The following is a 20,948-nucleotide window of genomic DNA, read 5'->3' as shown; positions in this document are numbered from 1 at the left end:
CAGGCGGACTCCCAACCACTGCGCCACCAGGGAAGCCCCCACAGAACCTTTTTATATGCTGTTCCCTCTTTCTAGAATGTTCCTTCACTATTCCCCTTGACTCCTACTGATCTTTGATATCTCAGTTTAAGTGCTACCTCAGAGAAACCTTCATCAGCACTAGGTTCCTTTGTTTTACGCTTTCGTGTACCTTTCCTTCTTACTCCTTGTCTCTGCAAAAATGTGTTTGGCCTCCTCCACTAGGGAAGTGCCCCATTAGAGTGAGTCTACATCTGATTCTGTTTACCATTGTACTTCCAGCTCCTAGCATAATGGCAGGTATATAGTTTTTGCTTAAGAAATACTTATGGGGGACTTCCCTGGTGGTCTGGTTAAGAATCTGCCTTCCAATGCAGGGAATGTGGGTTCGATCCTTGGTCAGGGAACTAAGATCCCACATGCTGCGGGACAACTAGAGAGCCCGCGTGCCACAACTAAGATCCGACACAGCCAAAAGTAATAATGAATTATTATTAAGAAAGAAAGAAATATTTATGGAATGGATTGATGAATTTCTGACTGAATCATTCCTTTGCTTTTTGGTCAGTTGCCTCCTTGAGTTCTTTCTGAGAAGCTTCCAGGGGCAACTGCCTTAGGATATTTAGCCCATTATTTATAACTGAAAGTTATAATGTATGATGGATCTAGGCTTGTTATTTTATTTTTTATAGTTAAATTTTTTTTAAAGAGGTGTAATTTGCATAGAGCAAGATACACAGTAATGATAATTATGTCATGGAGTCCATTTTTAGGTGAAGTACTAGGTTATACAGAGTACTTAGTACTACTTAACTAATTGGTACTTGAAAGAAAAAAAGAAAATTCTGACTGATTTGAACAATCATTGTAGTAAATATAGGAACCTTACAAAATGACTTCTTTGAAGGACATTATCATTAGGAAGTGTAGTTGTGCTCTATTTCATAAAGTTATTTTTAAGAGTCTCATTTCTTCACAAGTTTATAACTTGGGAGTCCATATCTATTAATGGGCTTTAGTGAATCAGTGAACTTCCTGAAATTATTTGTAAAATCATGTACGTGCAGGCATCATATTTATCTTTTTCTGAAGTAGGGATCAGTACATAGTTTTGCTCAGCTATCAAAGGGGGTCTGTAACTTTGTGCTTTTGCCCCGCCCCAAAAAAGGTTAAGAACTGTTGTTTTATATCATGTATATTATGATTTGTATGTAGAGTTAGTTCATCAATCCTTTATTTTTCCCCCTTGAAGTTCATTATGGAACACTTCAAACCTATAACAAAGTAGAGTAGTGTAATGAAACTTGTATACCAGTTAGCTTCAGTGGTTATCAACTTACGGCCAGTCATATTTTATCTATACCCAATGCACTCTCCTCCTTTGGCTACCCTCATCCCGATTATTTTAAAGCAAATCCCAGGGCTTCCCTGGTGGCGCAGTGGTTAGGAATCCGCCTGCCAATGCAGGTGACACGGGTTCGAGCCCTCATCTGGGAAGATCCCTCATGCCGCAGAGCAACTAAGCCCGTGCGCCACAACTACTGAGCCTGCGCTCTAGAGCCTGTGCTTCGCAACAAAAGAAAGCACCGCAATGAGAAACCCGAGCACCACAACAAAGAGTAGCCCTCACTCTCCGCAACTAGAGAAAGCCCGCGTACAGCAACAAAGACCCAATGCAGCCAAAAATAAATAAATTTAAATATATATATATTTTTTAAAAAAGGAAATCCCAGATATCATTTCACCAGTAAATATTTCAGTGTGAATCTTGCAAGAGAGAAACAGTATTTTAAAAAACCTAACTATAGGGACCTCTATGGCTGTCCAGTTGCTAAGATTCTACGCTTCCACTGCCGGGGCGGGGTGGGGCGGGAGACAAGTTCGATCCCTGGTTGGGGCACTAAGATCCCACGTGCCACACGATGTGGACAAAATAATAAATAAATTGTATTTAAAAAATAAATAAGTAAAAAGCCTAATTATAATACCATTATCAAATATAAAAGTACCCTATAATAATTCCTTGAATTAGTATCATCCAGTATTAAGTAATAAGTCATACAATAAGTCATGTTTAACCTTTTCCAATTGTGTTATGCTCTTTTTTATTGTTTGAATCAATCCAAATAAGATTCATACTTTGGTTCCTGATTTTTCTTAACATATCTTTTAATCTGCTGTCTCTTTTTTCCTCTTGCAATTTATTTGAATAAATCCACCAGTCCATCTTAAGAGCATTTGCTACTTGAGAATAAGGGGCATTTCTTACTCCTTTTTGTACTCCTTGCTTATATAATACTTGGTATAGTGTATTATATATGGATATTTAGGGAAAGGAAGGGGTTTAGAAAATCTGATTTCTTTTTTTTAGATAGAAATTTATTATGGAATATGACACATATCGTCTTTTTGATAAATATGTCTTTTTAATAAAGGAACTTTCATTTCATTTGCTCTGGAGACATTTCCCTCCCTGCCCAAGAAATTCCTTTTTTCTTTTGGTTACCTTTTGAGCCTTAAATTTAAAACCAAAAACCTTCTGTTGTTTGTCTCACTTAAAAAATAATACATACCAATTTTTATTTTTTTTTATAATTCAAAGTTACATAATTAGAATATCCTCAGTAATCCTTCCTTCAGAGGCCAACACTTAATAGTTTAGTATATATATTTTTCCTCCCAGCTTTTTCACATTTATATAATTTTTAGTGGAATTATTATAGCTTATATACTGTTGTACAACTTGCTTTTTCTATCTGGCTATTTTTCCATTTTAGAAAACATATAAATCTACCTACTTCAAAGGCCTTATTTCATATGATATATATATATATGTTTATAGCTGTACATATAACCCTTGATTTCTAATTTTTTTACCTTTGTAAAAATCTGTCACAGTGTTCTATTATGTATAACTTTTTCCAGTTGTATGTGCCAGTTGTATATTTGGTAAAAGCTCTAGGCATAGACTGTGCATTTGTCTTGGGTAATGTGCAGTTTGATTTTACTTAGTAAACTTGTTTTTGCTACTTTGGAGTATAATTGGAAAATAGAAAAGCATTAGGAAAATAGATTTCAAACGTATCATTAAAAATAGAACTTATTTCTTATAAACAGTTCTGTTTTAATTGAACACTAGTCTAAAAGTAAGCCTCCTTATCTAAAATGTACACTAGATGAGTTTCTCCTTTAGTGAAAGGCACACATCATTTACCTTTGATAGTTCCTGTAAGTAACACTGTCCTCAAGTTCAGTGCCTTTTTCTTTCAGAGAGAAAAGAGGAATAGAAGGTAGAAGAAGATGCTGGGATCTGAACGTGGCGTTGTGGAAGAATGGTTATCAGAATTCAAGGTAGATTGGATTGAGGATAAGAATGTGTCATATGATTCTATATATCAGTAATTCAGTTATACATGTTCATGGAAAAACTGAAACAAAAGTTATGAAGTAGGAATGGCAAAATATGAAATAACATGTTTCTATAGCTGCACCTCTTTAAAAATTTTAGGCACTAATGTGAATAATGGCTAGAAGGTAATGTAAAAATGAAGCTAGTAAACTTGTTTTTGCTACTTTGGAGTATAATTGATATGGATTGATATCAATGGATTGATAAGGTGATATATAAATTTTAAGATATATTCAATAAAAGAGGGGAAGCCTCCAAGTTTTAATAAGGCACAGAAATGAGATTTGTACCTTATATTTTTATTTCCTGTGATTAAAAATTCACTCATTAATTTGATTGAAAACTATATAATTTATAAACACTATGGAAATAAGTGTTTTGTGAACATAAAATACAAGAATTGAAATATATCCCACACTCAGGGACATCCCTGGCGGTCCAGTGGTTAAGGCTTCGCCTTCCAATGCAGGGGGTGTGGGTTTGATCCCTGGTTGGGGAGCTAAGATCCCACATGCCTCGCGGCCAAGAAAACAAAATGCAAAACTGAAGCAATATTGTACCAAATTCAATAAAAAGACTTAAAAAAAATGCACACCTCATTAAAAACAAAAGTATTTATTGCACACTAATTTTTTAGACTAGATTATAAGGTGACTCATTTCAGCAAATCTTGGTGTAATGTGTGATTTCTAATCATTTCTCATTGTTGAGTAGTTAGAAGAATTGTATAACATCGTAACTAATTTGATTTATTAACTCTCATGGTTATTTCTTATATTAATTATTTTTACTTTTCTTAGTTGACTCAATTATAAATCTTTTCAAGAGGAACTCATATAAAATAAAGTTTCTAACTTCTCAAATATTAAGTTCATTTTTGGTTTCCTTTGATGTTTTCTTTTAGGCATTACCTGACACTCAGATCACCAATTATGCAGCAACTTTACACCGGAAAAAAACACTGGTACCCGCCCTGTATAAAGTTATTCAAGATTCGAATAATGAGGTAGGAGAGTTTATAAGAAAAGTAATTTTAATGTAGTAATAATGAAATATGTGCACTAAAACACATATATATAAGTTTTGCAGTTTTCCTTCTTTTTTTTAAATCCTTCCAGTGGGACTGGAAAACTTTCTTTCTGCTATTTTTCATTCTGATAGTTGCTTTGGCTTTCCCCATGACCTCCCTCTCCATATTTTTTAATGTTTTGATTAAATTTGTTCCTGTTGAGGACAGTATGTTTTGATTCTTGATTTGAGTGACCACCATCTCAGTAGATTATTTATTTAATTTGCAACTTTTCTCTGTTTCCTGTTCTGGAATGTTTCCTTTCCTGGAGTCCAAATTTTAACCATATACTGATTGAGATTTATTAATTTTAAGTATTGTTTGCAGTCCTTTTATTGACGGTAAAGAACTATGTGTAATCACTCTAATTAGTGAATTCAGTCAAACTGGTAACATGAAATGATGCTGCTGTAAGTTTAGTTTGAAAATGATCAGAGAAAGCCTAAATAGTCAGGATCAGTAAACTTAGAATAACAGTTTCCTATTATTTAGCCTGTGCTAGAAGGGAAAAAAGGTGCAGCTATTGGCTCTATGTTTTAACTTACACAAAATACACACATTTTCTTTCCATTAACACAATAGTATGACATACAGTTTTATCACCACTGGATTCATGTATGCTTTAAAATGAAATGAAAGGAACACACAGGAAAGTAGCTTCTTATCTTCCCAGATACAGCCTCCAAGAGTGCCTCTGCTGTGTACTGGAGTGAGTTTGAAGAAGTTCAGGTAATCATCTCCTAACCAGCAGCTTAACTTAAAGTGCATCTTCATTTTTGTACTATCACTAAAAGCTTGCTTATTGACCTCTTTCTTTCCTATCTCCTAAACTTGGATTGGCTCTCAGTTGGGCTTGCATCTGTTGCTATTTGTAGCAGCAACCGCAGGATTCATTTGCTTCTTTTTCTCTTGCTATGTATTTTTGAATGTTTTATAACTTTAGGTATGGTAATGGACATATATGCATAGCCTTCTTGGTCAGGAGTTTTCAAAATTCTGTGTGAATATTGAATGTATGTATCCCTTGTTTTGCACTGTCTTAACATTAAGCTTTGCTTATTAAAATGCATTTGTTTCATGCTTTCTCTTTAAATTGTAAGCTCTTCATGAGCAGTGGTCGTATATGCTATATCTGTTAACATATATATCTGTTAATTCCCTAGAATCCAGTATTTTATCATGTGCATAATGAACACTTAATAAATATTGATTAGAAGAATAGTGAAATATATGGGATTCTCTGGCGGTCCAGTGGTTGGAACTCCACGATTTCATTGCCAAGGGCACGGGTTCAGTCTCTGGTTGGGGAAGTGAGATCCTGCAAGCCACGCGGCCAAAAAAGAATCACCGGGGGGAAAAAAAAGAATAGTAAAATACGAAATGAGATTCTAAAATGCTGTCGTTTTCATTAGGACTCACAAGTATGTGAAATGTATTGGCTTCCATTTTTTCTTTTATGCTTTGGAAGCTGCGATATTATAAGAATTAACTCACTTTATATTGTCATACTTCATAATACTAATGTGTGAGACTTTGTCAAGGCTAGAAATAGAAAAATTACAACTTGAGAGACTCAAGATCAAGACCCAGCAGTCATTATAATCAACCAGTTACTAGAACAGGTCTGTCTTTCCATCCTTTCTCCTGTCAGGTCATAAGATTCTAACCATGCATTCATACTTCAGAAAAACAGAGTGTTAAGTTCCGTAGAATCTCAAAGCAATTCTGGACTTCAGTTCTAGAAGGAGAAAGCTTTTAGTCCTGATTTTGTTATATTCTGAAACATAAATGTATTATTTACTTAATAAGAAACAAATTTGCCTTAAATACCATGAAAGTTCTTAAGAAAGTATATTTCCTAGAAGTTCTTTTTTTTGTTGTTTTGTTTTGTTTTGTTTTTTGGCTGTGCCATGTTGCACAAGAGAGATCTTAGTTCCCCAACCCGGGATCGAACCCGGGCCAAGGCAGTGAAAGCGCTGAGTCCTAACCACTGGACCGCAAGGGAATTCCCAAAGAAGTTTAATATTACATATCATGGCCAACCTGTACTACAGCTCAAGTTTTAATCTCTAGACCAACATGTTGCTTTATTTTTCTCCTTTCCCTCCTTCCAGATCCCTTAGTCACTCTAGCAGTTCTTCCACTTCAAGGAGACCATTAACCCTATTGCTTTTTTATGATTTGGTTGTCCTTTTTCCTCCCTTCAATGTCTCACTTCCTTCAAATGTCTCACTTGCCTCTTTTCTTAGCTAAATTTTCTTGATCCATCATTACAGTCATTCCCTTGCAAACATTCTGAGCTCCTTTGCCTGTCATTCCCTTAGTTCATATTCTTTGGGCAAAATCTCAACACTGGATAAAACCCAGCCATCCACTTCATGCCTGTACCTGAGCGGCTGAACGTACCTGGAAAAAACACAATTTTGTTAACTTTTTCCATTTAAATGCAGGACTAAAAATCATAAATGAGCACATAATATTTCATTGGTACAACTGTCCCAGTGTTCATTTTATACCTTCTCTTTCCTCACACTTACTGCCCTTCCTCCTCATTTTTAGTTTGCCTTCTGTGTCATTATAAAAGAAGAAAATAGTTGGAAACTCTATTCTCCCATTCAAATCTACCACTCTACCAGCATCTCTACCCACACTCTCCTGCCATTTCTGCTGTTCGGTAGATGAAGTGTCTCAGGTTGTATCAAAGGCCATCTCTTCCACTTAGGCCTGAATCCCATCTTCTCTAACTACCTCAAAGATTGCTACTGCAGTTATCCCCTCCCTTTCCTATGTCACTGATTCCTTTTTTCTTAAAACAGCAGTGTTTTTTTTTTTTTTTTAAGAAGATGTTGGGGGTAGGAGTTTATTAATTAATTAATTTATTTTTGCTGTGTTGGGTCTTCGTTTCTGTGTGAGGGCTTTCTCTAGTTGTGGCAAGCGGGGGCCACTCTTCATCGCGGTGCACGGGCCTCTCACTATCGTGGCCTCTCTTGTTGCGGAGCACAGGCTCCAGACGCGCAGGCTCAGTAGTTGTGGCTCATGGGCCTAGCTGCTCTGTGGCGTGTGGGATCCTCCCAGACCAGGGCTCGAACCTGTGTCCCCTGCATTAGCAGGCAGATTCTCAACCACTGCGCCACCAGGGAAGCCCGTGTTTTTTTTTTTTAATTAATTAATTTATTTATTTTTGGCTATGTTGGGACTTCATTGCTGCGTGAGGGCTTTCTCTAGTTGTGGCGAGCACGGGCTACTCTTCATTGTGGTGCACAGGCTTCTCATTACGGTGGCTTCTCTTGTTGCAGAGCATGGGCTCTAGGCGTGCAGGCTTCAGTAGTTGTGGCATGCGGGCTCAGTAGTTGTGGCTCGCAGGCTCTAGAGTGCAGGCTCAGTAGTTGTGGCGCCCAGGCTTAGCTGCTCTGTGGCATGTGGGATCTTCCCGGACCAGGGCTCGAACCCATGTCCCCTGCATTGGCAGGTGGATTCTTAACCACTGTGCCACCAGGGAAGTCCCTGTCACTGATTTTTTTTTCCTTTCTGATGAAAGGAATATGATAAACAACCATATTCTATTTTTTAAAAAACCTTCTTTGATTTGCCTCCTATTTTATTATCTACCCCATTTTTCTGTCCTTCTTCCCAATGAACTTTATAAAGTATTGCTTATTCATAGTCTCTGTCTACTTGTGCCAATTTCCTCACCTCATATTTTTTCTTTGACCCACTCATATTTGGGTTCAGTCTCCATTATTCCACCCAAACTGCTCTCAATGCGTTCATCATATGGCATGCCTCTTAGTAATTATCATGTCAAAACTATTTGCTAAGTTTGGGGAAGGTGTAAATTATTCTTAAGCTTTTATTTAACGAGAAGATAATGATTTTTAACACCTTTTGCTGTGGGTGATAGCACCATTTAGGGGAGGTCATTTCTGACACTGAAAAATTGAGAACATGATGGCATGATAACATATGCTTAGAATTAAAGATTTTAACAGAGCACATTGGCAGGTTTTTAACAGTCTTATTTTGCAGTGGAGTTGATGAAAATTTACTGGATTGCCAGCCACTCCTCCCTCCTTTTAAAAAAAAAGCAGAGTAATAATTTTGGTAACTCTGTATATCTTTGCAATGCTTATTAAAGTATAGTCTCTACATGCCAATGTACTTGCTGTTGAGGAAGGAAAATAAGGTCTTTATGACGTAGACAAATTGTAATTGTACCATAGCCAGTGAAATTTAGAGAAGGCAATTTTAGAGTCTTTTACTAAAGAGGAAAGTAGATTTGAAACATGGACATATATTTTTAATACATAAATTTATGAGCGCAACAATGTTTAATTGTCCTAAGGAGCTGAATATTGTTGTCAGTACTTTACAAAGTTGCCAGCAGTTGACCATTTTCAAAAGTTTATTACTTCGTTATTGGCACTACATGGACTACACTATTTGTAATTAAACAAGGCTCACCTCCTCCTCCACTTCCATCCGGTATAAGAAATGCGGTATAGTGAGAACATCAACTTGGTGTCAGAAGATCTGAATTCTGGTGTCTTTCTCTGCTACTAATTTCTGTAACCTTGGGCAAATTGTCTGACTGGTCTAGACTTCCGTGTAAGGGTAGAGTTGGAATGTTTTTTAATATTTTAAATCCTATGAGAGTGATTTCATATAAAGAGCTTAGTAGTTACTAGACTAGGTGTGTAAATTTTTTTAGCTTTAAAGTTGTTTATTAAGAGCTAAGCTTAAGTCATCTAAGTATATTAACTGTACAATCAACATAGGATTTGTTGACTTTTAATTTAAAATTTTGAAAGTAATGACTTTATTCTAGAGTGCTAGATTATTACAGACATATATAACTACATTCAAGCAGATATACAAGTGTATATATATATATTATTATAATCATTCAGAATAGAAGTAAGCATATAAATTACTGAATCGTTCTTTTTTTTTAAAAGCTAGTGTGACACTATTATATATAAAGTAGATAACTAATAAAGACCTACTGAATAGCACAGGGAACTCTACTCAATACTCTGTAATGACCTATATGGAAAAGAATCTAAAAAGAGTGGATATATGTATATGTATAACTGATTCACTGTGTTGTACACCTGAAACTAACACAACATTGTAAATCAACTATACTCCAATAAAAATTTTTTAAAAACAAAACAAAAGCTAGTGTTAAATTTTTTTATAGTTTCCTCTCAGTATTTTATCTGCATTTTAAAATCATAGCCAGTTTTGTGAAGTCTGCAGTTATTCTAACAAAACCAGTCTAAATTAGCAGTACAAGTTTAGGGGAAAAGGGGAGGTTTGTTTAAACTGCTCATTTTCTTCAGTTTTTAAGATTATGAAGTTCCTTATAAGTCATATGGTATGATATCATATGAAAAATTATCCAGTTAAACATTGGAAAAGCTATTTCTGTATAGTTATACTTCCTCCTTTTCAAAATCTTTCCAATAAATATAATTAGTAGAATTTGTCAGTCTTAAAACATAGAAGTAATCTGTTTTACTTGTATGTATTTAAAATATTAACGAGCATTTTGGATGTCCAAATATTATGTATTGCCAAGTCCCTTTATCTGCTGAGTGGTATATAATTTGTTTAAATCATAGTCTTAAGTTGAGATTTAAAGTTTATTTCCAACAAGATTATTTGAAATTATTTTCTTCCAATAGAAACTTTTAAAAATGGAGGATAGTAAGGTTTGGTAATAACAGAAAAGGAAACTCACTAAATATGAAGTAGTACATTGGTTAAAGAACTAATTATCTAATAAGTTTAATAGTACAGTGTATTGAAAGATATGTTGTTATTATCTGGGCACAAAGTACTTCTTGCAGTTACTGGATTGGTCAGTTTAATGTGTAGTCTCTGAGTTATTAAATAGAGATTGAGGTTCTGGTTGCATTGATTCAGAATAAGCAAAAATTAATGTTGAGAATTTATTTTAAAAATATTATACAAGTATATGTGCCTAAAAAAAAATTACAGTTACAGCCAAAAGAATGGAAATAACTGATGCACTTTATTTTCTTCTTAGCTCCTGGAGCCTGTCTGCCACCAGCTGTTTGAGCTCTACCGTAGCTCTGAAGTTCGACTTAAGAGGTTCACACTGCAGTTCTTGCCAGAATTGATGTGGGTTTATTTACGGCTTACAGTTAGCCGAGACAGACAGAGTAATGGTTGCATTGAAGCACTACTTTTAGGAATTTACAATTTGGTAAGTGGAAAATGATAGTTTGGGAAATTTTAAGTATTTTTTAAAGTCCTCTGAAGTAATACTTGAAGAATATTTAGAGGAAAATAAATTTAAATGTCTCTTGAATAACTTATTTGAATTAACTAAATTGAGTACAGTAATTGAGTACAGTAATTAATAAGTAATTGCTGGTAATGCATTTTATAAAGTAGGTGAAACTTATAATTGATAGCATTATTAATATTTTATGGCTTATTTTTCTAATTATTTTATTTGATTGATATTTATGAATGTCTTGCATTTAATATTTTTAATTTATTTTTAATCATTTGATAAAACATTATGTATTTGATACATTATTTATGAAACTTTTTCTTCTAAGGAATTCTTAAATACCTTAAATGTTATTATTCTGTTGTTTTTTTTTTTCCTCCTGGTGCCCAGTTTAGAACATTGGTATTGAAATTCCTGCCCTTTGAATTCTTATATTCTGTGTATTCCCTGTAAACAGATGCTCCATATATTAAAGTTAAGTTTGTAGTTGAGAGGTACCTCAACCAAAGTACCTCACAAAACATTGAATCTCACAAAAAATAAATATTCTTCTGCACCAGTGCTCATTCCTCTAAGTATTATCCCTTAAAAAAAATCATTAAAAAACATTTCCATCACTAGAATCTGAAGGACGGAGCCTGGCCTGTGGAATCACTTGTATTTTGTTTAAAATCAGGTACTGTCATTTACTGGCTGTTTTAAATTTAAGCAAGTTACTTAATATCTTGACTTCAGTTGCCTCGTCCTGTAAAACAGAAATAAAACATTGTTAGTAGGATTGAAAGCAATTAGAAGAACCCAACATGTTTCCTGAGGTGTTTATCTAATGTTTACCACTATTATTATAAATAGTAGTAGTAATAGTTATACCATAATTAAAGATGGGTTTTTTTAATGAAAAGCTGGTGTAGGTATAAAATTCTTTATTTTGCTACCTTGCCTGATTTTTTCTTTTAAAGTAGGAAATTTGTTTCACATATCACTGTGTTTCTAGTGCTTAGCAAGGCACTTAGTAAATGTTGATTTAAAAATTGAGTTTAGTGTTTTAGATTATGTTTGACATTAAGCTATCATTTGTCTTGTTTAATGTAATAAAATTCAGTAGTGGGACAAATGAAGCAAAAAATTTTGTATAGTGGGATGCCTGACAAGTTCTTGACAGTACTTGTTGGTGCTATGGTTTAATTATCTTTTGGTATCTCAAAAATAGTGTACTGTTTTGGGCTTCCCTGGTGGCGCAGTGGTTGAGAGTCCACCTGCCAATGCAGGGGACACGGGTTCGTGCCCTGGTCCAAGAGGATCCCACGTGCCGCAGAGCAGCTGGGCCCGTGAGCCATGGCCGCGGAGCCTGTGCGTCTGGAGCCTGTGCTCCGCAACGGGAGAGACCACAGCAGTAAGAGGCCCGTGTACCGCAAAAAAAAAAAAAAAAAAAAAAATAGTGTACTGTTTTAAAAATGCTCAATTATATATCAGAAATGTAACATCAGGTTTCTGTCTTCTTTTAATTCCCTTGATACCGGTGTTCTCTCTTCTCTGTGGTTCTCGATTTTTCTTACCACACTGGATTTCTTTTATATATTAATTTCTCTTTTGTTCTTCTTTTCTCACTCCAGCATTTCTCCCTTGCTTCAGTAGCCCAAGAGAGAGTTTTATATTGCCCTCAACTTAAAAAAATTTCATAACACCCTTCTCCACAGATGTATACACAGATATAAATAAAAAGTATTTGGCTTAATTTGAAATTTAGGAGTAAAAATTAAAATTTTATTGCCTAACTTAAATCAGGCCCATTCATCTTAGCATAGATGTTCTCTGAGGCACAGTGGCCCAGATGTGGTGGTAACTATTTTGCCTACAGAGTAGTTAAATGATCTTTCTAGGGATTTTTAAACCATTTTCCTGCCAAAATTAGAGGTATGGCCATTGTTCACATGTAATTGGTACTCTCCTGTGACATATTAAACCCCCAAACTAGCCCTATAGGGAAGTTCTTTTGGGTTTGTGTCTTGGTGATGATAGTTGGGTTTTTTTCCTGTTGTTTCTTCCTCTTATGCTGTGCAACTACTCAGTCTCTCTCTGACTGCCTTCCTTCTAGGGCAGTCTTCTCTGTCTATATTTTATGCCAGTTATGTATACTAATATGAGTTTTAAAAGAAACAGGCTAAAGACAGTACAGAAAAGGAGTGATGCAGGAGGAGCATTTCACCTCTCTAATTGCTGGCGTCTGTAGGCAGTTTTTTTTTTTTAAACATTATTAGATCTTTTTTTTTTTTTTAATAGGATCTCATATCTATTCTTTTGGTGGGGAGTGCTGCACTGGGTTTTCCTTGCTGCCTGCAGGCTTTCTCTAGTTGCGGCAAGAGGGGGCTACTCTTCGTTGGTGGTGCGTGGACTTCTCATTACGGTGGCTTCTCTTGCTGTGGAGCACGGGCTCTAGGCATGTGGGCTTCAGTATTTGTGGTGCATGGGCTCAGTATTTGTGGTGCATGGGCTCAGTATTTGTGGCTCATGGGCTCTAGAGCGCAGGCTCAGTAGCTATGGCGCACCGGCTTAGTTGCTCCGCGGCATGTGGGATCTTCCCAGACCTGGGCTTGAACCCGTGTCCCCTGCATTGGCAGGTGGATTCCCAACCACCGCACCACCAGGGAAGTCTGTAGGCAGATTTTTATTGATACCTGTAGAAGATTGGCGGTGCCAGAGACTGTAGAAATAGATGCTGTTGACCTTTTCTGTGAAAGATAAAGTGCTTTTAAAAATCACAGGAATGTTTTTGTAGTCAGTAAAAACCACTTAAGTATGGACTTATGATTAATCACTTGGACTACTATTAATTATGTTAATATGTAGCTTATTTCAGGTCATTAATTTATTGCTGAATAATTGTAAGATTTTCTTTTAGTTAAGATTCATCCTGTGTTACAACAGTGTTTTTCCTTTTTTTTTTTTCCTATGAATTTATTTATTTTTGCTGCACGCAGGCTTTCTCTAGTTGTGGTGAGCGGGGGCTACTCTTCGTTGAGGTGTGCGGGTTTCACATTTCGGTGGCTTCTCCTGTTGCGGAGCATGGGCTCTAGGTGCACAGGCTTCAGTAGTTGTGGCTCACGGGCTTAATTGCTCCATGGCATGTGGGATCTTCCCTGACCAGGGCTCGAACCTGTGTCCCCTGCATTGGCAGGCAGATTCTTAACCACTGTGCCACCAGGGAAGCCCTGTGTTTCATATTTTAATAAGTGTGGATTTCTTGGCTAAAACCTTTCATTTTAATTTTTTATGTGGTGATTCTACCTTTAGCTTTCTGAGGAACCTCCATACTGTTTTCCGTGGTGGCTATACCAACTTACCTTCCTACCAACAGTGTAGGAGGGTTCCCTTTTCTCCACAACCTCTCCAGCATTTGTTATTTATAGACTTTTTAATGATGGCCATTCCGACCAGTGTGAGGTGGTATCTCATAGTTTTGATTTGAATTTCTCTAATAATTAATGATGTTGAGCATCTTTTCATGTGCCTACTGGCCATCTGTATGTCTTCTTTGGAGAAATGTCTATTAAGGTCTTCTACACGTTTTTCGATTGGGTTGTTTTTGTTGTTGTTGAGTTATATGAGCTGTTTGTATATTTTGGAGATTAAGCCCTTGTCTGTCGCATCACTTGCAAATATTTTCTCCCATTCCAAAAATATGGAACACTTCACGAATTTGTGTGTCATCCGTGTGCAGGGGCCATGCTAATCTTCTCTGTATCATTACAATTTTAGTATATGTGCTGCCGAAGCGAGCAGTGATTTTAATCTTTTAAATTCAGTCATGTTTCAACTAAAAGATCTGATCACTTGTAATCTCCCTAGCCTGTATGTAAATTTATCATGAAATTTGTGCACCTACTTCATGTCTTTGTTGTCATGGTGTATTTGATTGATTGTAGTATTATATCTTTCAGTGTCTCTCAAAGGATAACTCAACTACCAAAGTGTACAAAATCTGCTAATAGGTTAGAAAAGAAATACTAGGGTAATAATATTTTTATATATTACTATTTCTAAACATTCTCCTCAATTGCCAGTGATATATTTGTTAAGAAAGTAATTATTATTTCTTTTAATATAGTCCTGTGATTATTTCATTATCTCTATTTTATTTTAACCATAGGAAATTGCTGATAAAGATGGGAACAATAAAGTTCTGTCTTTTACTATCCCTTCCTTATCCAAGCCTTCAATATACCATGAGGTAAGTAAGACTGGAAAGGTAGAATTTTTAAAAATTATGTTGAGTAAAAGTCAATTTCTTACTAGAGATAAATATTCCTAACACATCTTTACTGATTTGTTTCTTAATGGAGATGTTTGTTATTAGTGATATAAAGCTGAGCTGTTGTCAAGGGAGAGAGAATGTAATTAATGGAAAATTTTCCTCTAGTTCTGGTTTATTTCTTTTTCATTCTTTTACCAGTATCATTTTTGGCCTTTTTTTTTTCAAAAATATTTTCAAAAATCTTCTTTTAATTTTTTTGTCTTCCATATTAATTAGAAATCATCTATGTTAGATTGATTTATTTTCATTATTTTTTAGGAAAATAATTACACTTCTGATTTTTGCTTATATTTGTTTGGTTGAAGATTGTGACAACACTGATAATTATATAGGTAGATGCCTCCTGTTGAGCTGAACTCCTTCTGCCTGCTCTCTTTAAGGACATAGGCTTTGAAGCAAGCTTCTTGTCTGTAGTGGCCTTCAGTGCATAAACTTGAGGAAAGTGCTTAAAGAAACTTTACCAGTAGTGTAAAAATTGAAATCCATTTTCTTACCAACAAACAGTATCCAGTTGCCTCATAGCTCTGTGCAACTATTTATTTTCTTAATTAATTCTCCTGGGGCTTTGTTTTGTGTTGAAAATAGAATGCCTCCTATTTAACCAGGGCTGATTTTAGCATAGAACATTTCTGAGTAATAGATTTTAACTGTGTTCCATGTATCAAGTTACAAAATAAAATGGAGGGTAGTGAAAAGTTTACAAATGGATGGTTCTTCTAACTTTAGAAACATGAAATCAATTATGTCACTATTAAAGAGACATTTGATCATAGTATTCTTGTTTGTGTTCCATAATTATAACTCTCTGCACCTTGCTTTCTTCAGTGTGGAATGAGATTAATGAGAGCACCAACCTTCCTGAAGTTAGAAAGATCTCCAGGTTTGAATGCATAGTCCCCAAGAGTGCTCTGAGTTCTGGAAACAAACAAATTAAAGTTGATTCATTTGTAGCCTTTATTCTTTTCAGCGACTTTTCTTATTCTGTCCTAAATATAGATTCAGTCCATAATATTTCAAAAAACAAAGCACTGCATTTTTAGTTTTATATATTGTATAAATACTTTTTAAAAGGAGCTGTAGAATGTATATAATAGAAAAATGGAAGAGGTTTTGAAATGGAAGAAATGGTCTGAAACTGTCTTTTGTTGAGACAGGATTAAATATCCTCACATGATATAGATTTTTACTTCATTTTAGAGACACAGTCTCATACTTTACCTTGTTTTTGTAGCCCTCAACAATTGGATCCATGGCTTTGACAGAAGGGGCATTGTGTCAGCATGATCTCATCAGGGTTGTTTACAGTGATCTGCATCCACAGAGGGAAACATTCACTGCACAAAACCGGTAATGGTCAAAACTGTAGACAGTAGGGCTTCCCTGGTGGCGCAGTGGTTGAGAGTCCGCCTGCCGATGCAGGGGACACGGATTAGTGCCCCGGTCCGGGAAGATCCCACATGCCGCAGAGCAGCTGGGCCCGTGAGCCATGGCCGCTGAGCCTGCGCATCTGGAGCCTGTGCTCTGCAACAGGAGAGGCCACAACAGTGAGGGGCCCGTGTACCGCAAAAAACAAAACAAAACAAAAAAAAAACTGCAGACAGTAAAAATTGTTAATTTATGCTTAATAGTTATCTACAATTACTTTGGTTCAGGTTTGGTGTGATAAAAGACAAAAGTTAAATATGTCATACTAGTGAAATACATCATAGCAGTGAAATACTCATCCATAAACGTAGCAGCTCTTTGTTGATCAATAGAGAGTTGTTCACAGGGGCCCATCTAGGTGATAGATAGAATCTGGCAGATTGTCAGGTGGTGCCAAAGTTGGCCCTAGGGAAAAAGAGGTTTCCTGCCTCCCTGCTTATGAGTACTATAAGTACTTCTTTCCATTCCCTTGGTAGCATGTTTCTGCACAAACCATTTGCACCTTATTGTGGAACTCTTCTGGCACTTATAATGGAACTCTTCTGGCACTTATTATGGAACTTTTCTGGTGTTTTTCTGACATTACCCAAGATATTATGGGTATTTCACATTTCAGGATTATTTTATGTTTCAGTCATGGGGGCAGTCTCACTTCATACCCATTGGTAAGCAGGTTGTCTCTCAAATGGAGATTTTCTGGTCCCAAATCCCAGAAGTTGTTGCTAGGTGGCACTTACTGGCTTCTACCATAAGCTCAAGTCTGTATTCCACACAGGGCTGTTGTTCAGCAAATTAATGACCTTGTAGGCTTGGACAATCTTATTGATCCCAGTTTAGCATGTTCTATTAATATTAGAGGAAGGATGGATGGATTTACATGGCTTCTGTTTTACAATACTAGATAGGGGAAGTGTTCCTCAGACACAGACACAGTATCTGTTCCCATAATGCATTCAGGTAAACGAGACACAGTCACTTCACATAAAGTTCACCCAAACTTTCACCTTAATCCTATCAATCATCGCAGTCTTATAGCCTTTCAATCTAGCCATTACCAACAAAGAGAGCCTGTGTCACCAGCCTCCACTCTAAACAACTTATCAGGTATGACATAGGTTACTTCCCAGAAGCTGAGGGCAAAGGCTAAAACTTTCTTTGGGCAAGGCCAAATTTTTTACCATACATTGCCCTGCATGGTTATTGTGAGCAGTAAATGAGACGATGCTTAAAACATGCTTAGCACAGTGCCTGGAACATAATATATGTTAGTGATACTGTTATTATTATTCTTTTTTACAAAATGTTTGTTTATTTATTTATTTGGCTGTACTGGGTCTTAGTTGCGGCCTGCGGGATCTTTGGGATCTTCGTCGTGGCATGTGGGGATCTTTAGTTGCGGCATGTGAACTCTTAGTTGTGGCATGTGGGATTAGTTTCCTGACTAGGGATCAAACCCAGGCCCCCTGCATTAGGAGTGCAGAGTCTTAGCCACTGTACCACCGAGGAAGTCCCGATACTATTATTTGTTATATAATATTTTATGTTCATAGTAAAATAGTACTCTTATCTTATTGGTTATAATATTAGAGTTATGGAAGGACTATAGGATCAAGCAGATTTCTAAATTATTGACCTTTGATCAAGTGCTTCAGTCTGGAATTCCAGTTCTTCTTAAGGGTCTTTCCAATATTACACATATGATAGAAAACACAGTGGCTTCCCTTGTTTCCTAACATATTGGAATTCAGCTTTAGTGATTGTTCTTTATTAGCCAGCAGGGTGCTGTATAACACCTGGAGAAGGCCTTATCCCAACTTAAAGTAACAACTTAATTTTTTTCTATACAGTTATATTGGGGTACTCAAATCATTTAATAATAGAAAATGTATATTAGAATAGTGGTTCATAAGTACTGTTTGCAGACTAGTTTGCATAAATCATCTGGTTACCTGATTCCTTTTTTGTTTTCTCATTTTAATTTTTTTAAGTATAACAATATATACTTGTGGTACATTTAAAATAGAACAGAGTATAAAGTAAAAATAGGCAAGAGTACAAAGAGAAAAGTATATGTCCTCTTCCCTCTAACCACCCATTTCTACTCTCAGTAGTTAAATTATTAGCAGTTTTTTATGTGTCCTTCCAGAAAATTTTCATGCATGCAAAAGCATATATTCAGCCTTAAACATACACACTGGATTCATTTCTACATGTTGTACAACTTGCTTTTTTTTTTTTTTTTGGCCATGCCACGTGGCATGCGAGATTTTAGTTTCCCCCACCAGGGATTGAGCCCGCACCCCCTGCAGTGGAAGCGTGGAGTCTTAACCACTGGGCCACCAGGGAAGTGCCCATACTATCAGTTTTTAACCACTCTCATTCTGACTAAAATTTAGATTTTTTCCAGTTTTTTTAAACACTCTAAAAGGAACACAATATTTTTTGTATAAATATTTGCATGGGAGCACCAAAGTATCTGTAAAATAAATTCCTAACAGTGAAATTGCTGTGCTAAAGAATGTCTGCTTTTTCAGTTTGAGTTAGTATTGCCAAATTACCCTCCCCAAAACCAAGGACTAATTGAATCTCCTACAAGTAGTTTGGGAGTGCCTCTTTCCTCATACTAACCCCCAGTACTGGATATTTTCAAATTTTTTAATCTTTGCCAATCTGAACATTAAAAATTGATGTCACATTATTTTACTTAGCATTCCTTTAATTATGACTAGGCTTGAATGCTTTTAATATGTTAATTCATTAAGTATTTTTTCTTGACCTGTGAACTGCATATTCATGTGCTATGTCCATATTTCCTTTTTTTTTCATATTTTTTATTGAACTGTGTGTTTTTTTTTCTAGTGATTGGCAAGGATTTTATTTGTTTATTTATTTATTTTGTTTGTTTGTTTGCACCGAGAGGCTTGCGGGATCTTAGTTCCCCAGCCAGGGATTGAACCCGTGCCCTCTGTAGTGGAAGCACGGAATCTTAACCACTGGACCGCCAGGGAATTCCCCGAGAGTTTTTTAAATATTGAGGAAACTGCACTGTGTTTTATACTTGTACATTTTAAGTTAATTACTGACTTTTAAATTTATTTTAAATTAAGATATAATTCACATACCATAAAATTCACCCCTTTACAGTATACAATTCAGTGATATTTAGTGTATTCACAAGCTTGTGCATCCACCACCACTAGCTAATTCCAGGATGTTTTCATCACACTAAAAAGAACTCCCCTTTCCTTTCTCCCCAGCCCCTGGCCACCATGTATCTCACTTTCTATCTCTATGGTTTTGTATATTTTAGACATTTCATATAAGTGGAATTATACAGTATGTGGCCTTTTGTGGTGTCTGGTTTCTTAACATGTTTTCAAGTTTCGTTTATGTGGTAGTGTGTAGTTCCTTTGTATGACTGAATAATATTCCATTATGACAATATACATTTTGTTTATCCATCCATCCATCAATTGATGGATATTTGGGTTATTTCCAGTTTTGGAATATTTATGAATAATACTGCTGTCAACATTTGTTTGTTTACAAGTTTTTGTGTAAACATTTTCAGTTCTTTTGAGCATATACCTAGTAGAATTGCTGGGTTATATGGTATTTATTTCATTTTATTTTACTTTATTTTATTTTTATTTTATTTTTATTTTTTGGCTCCACCACATGGCATGAGGAACTTCCCTCACCAGGGATCGAACCCGTGCCCGCTTCAGTGGAAGTGCAGTGTCTTAACCACTGGACCACCAGGGAAGTCCCTATATGGTATTTAACTTAATACTTAACTTTCTGAGGAACTGTCATATTGTTTTCCAGAGTGGTATACCATTTTGCATTCTCACCAGCAGTGTATGATAGTTCCAGTTTCTCAGCATCCTCACCAATACTTATTTTCCATCTTTTTGATTATATCCATCCTAGTGGGTATGACAATTGGTATCTCATTATTGTGCTATTGTTTTGTCTTTGCTGTATATTTTACTTTTTTGTATAGCTGACTGTATCAGTAATACGCATACACACACACCCTTTTTTTTTTCAGTTAAATATGCATTAATCCTACAGAGCTTATTAAGAAGAACTGCAATCTCCAGCTCCCTCTCCCTTCCACTTCTCCCTTCCCAGATGTAACAACTTTTAACCAGTGGTTTTCAGCCAGGGCACTTCTGCCCCCCAGGGAACATTTGGCAATGTCTGGAGACTTGTTTGGTTGTCACAACTGAGTGGGAGGGAGGACTGCTACAGGCATCTCAAGTGTAAAGGTCAGGGATGCTGCTCAACATCCTGCCATGCCTGGGCCAGCCCCCCACAGCAAAGACTTATCTAGCCCCAAATGCCAATAGTGCTGAGGTTGAGAAATCTTGCTTTTAATATTTACCTCCACTTCTTTGAGTAATTTACTGCTTTTTAATGTTTCACTTTGGGGCATTATCTAATA

At 36.0% G+C, this 20,948-nt stretch overlaps 1 protein-coding gene across 5 annotated transcripts in view; it reads left to right on the top strand.

Moving 5' to 3' along the window:
- Positions 1-20,948, top strand: part of HYCC2 (hyccin PI4KA lipid kinase complex subunit 2) — a 73,600-nt gene that overhangs the window by 22,127 nt on the left and 30,525 nt on the right. For 4 of the 5 annotated variants that reach the window (XM_079925039.1, XM_079925040.1, XM_079925037.1 and 1 more), the window contains 5 exons: positions 3,289-3,369; positions 4,332-4,433; positions 10,549-10,728; positions 14,909-14,989; positions 16,305-16,420. In XM_079925039.1, coding sequence (XP_079781165.1) covers positions 3,319-3,369; positions 4,332-4,433; positions 10,549-10,728; positions 14,909-14,989; positions 16,305-16,420 — 530 coding nt within the window. In that variant the 5' untranslated portion in view covers positions 3,289-3,318. Of the gene's footprint in view, positions 1-3,288; positions 3,370-4,331; positions 4,434-5,169; positions 5,226-10,548; positions 10,729-14,908; positions 14,990-16,304; positions 16,421-20,948 lie in introns of those variants that run through there. The other variant, XM_079925041.1, reaches the window with a different exon arrangement.

The sequence above is a fragment of the Stenella coeruleoalba genome (assembly GCF_951394435.1).
Source record: "Stenella coeruleoalba genome assembly, chromosome: 6".
Lineage (NCBI taxonomy): Eukaryota > Metazoa > Chordata > Mammalia > Artiodactyla > Delphinidae > Stenella > Stenella coeruleoalba.
The sequence above is the reverse complement of the archived record's forward strand: the minus strand, read 5'-3'. Positions and strand labels throughout refer to the sequence as shown.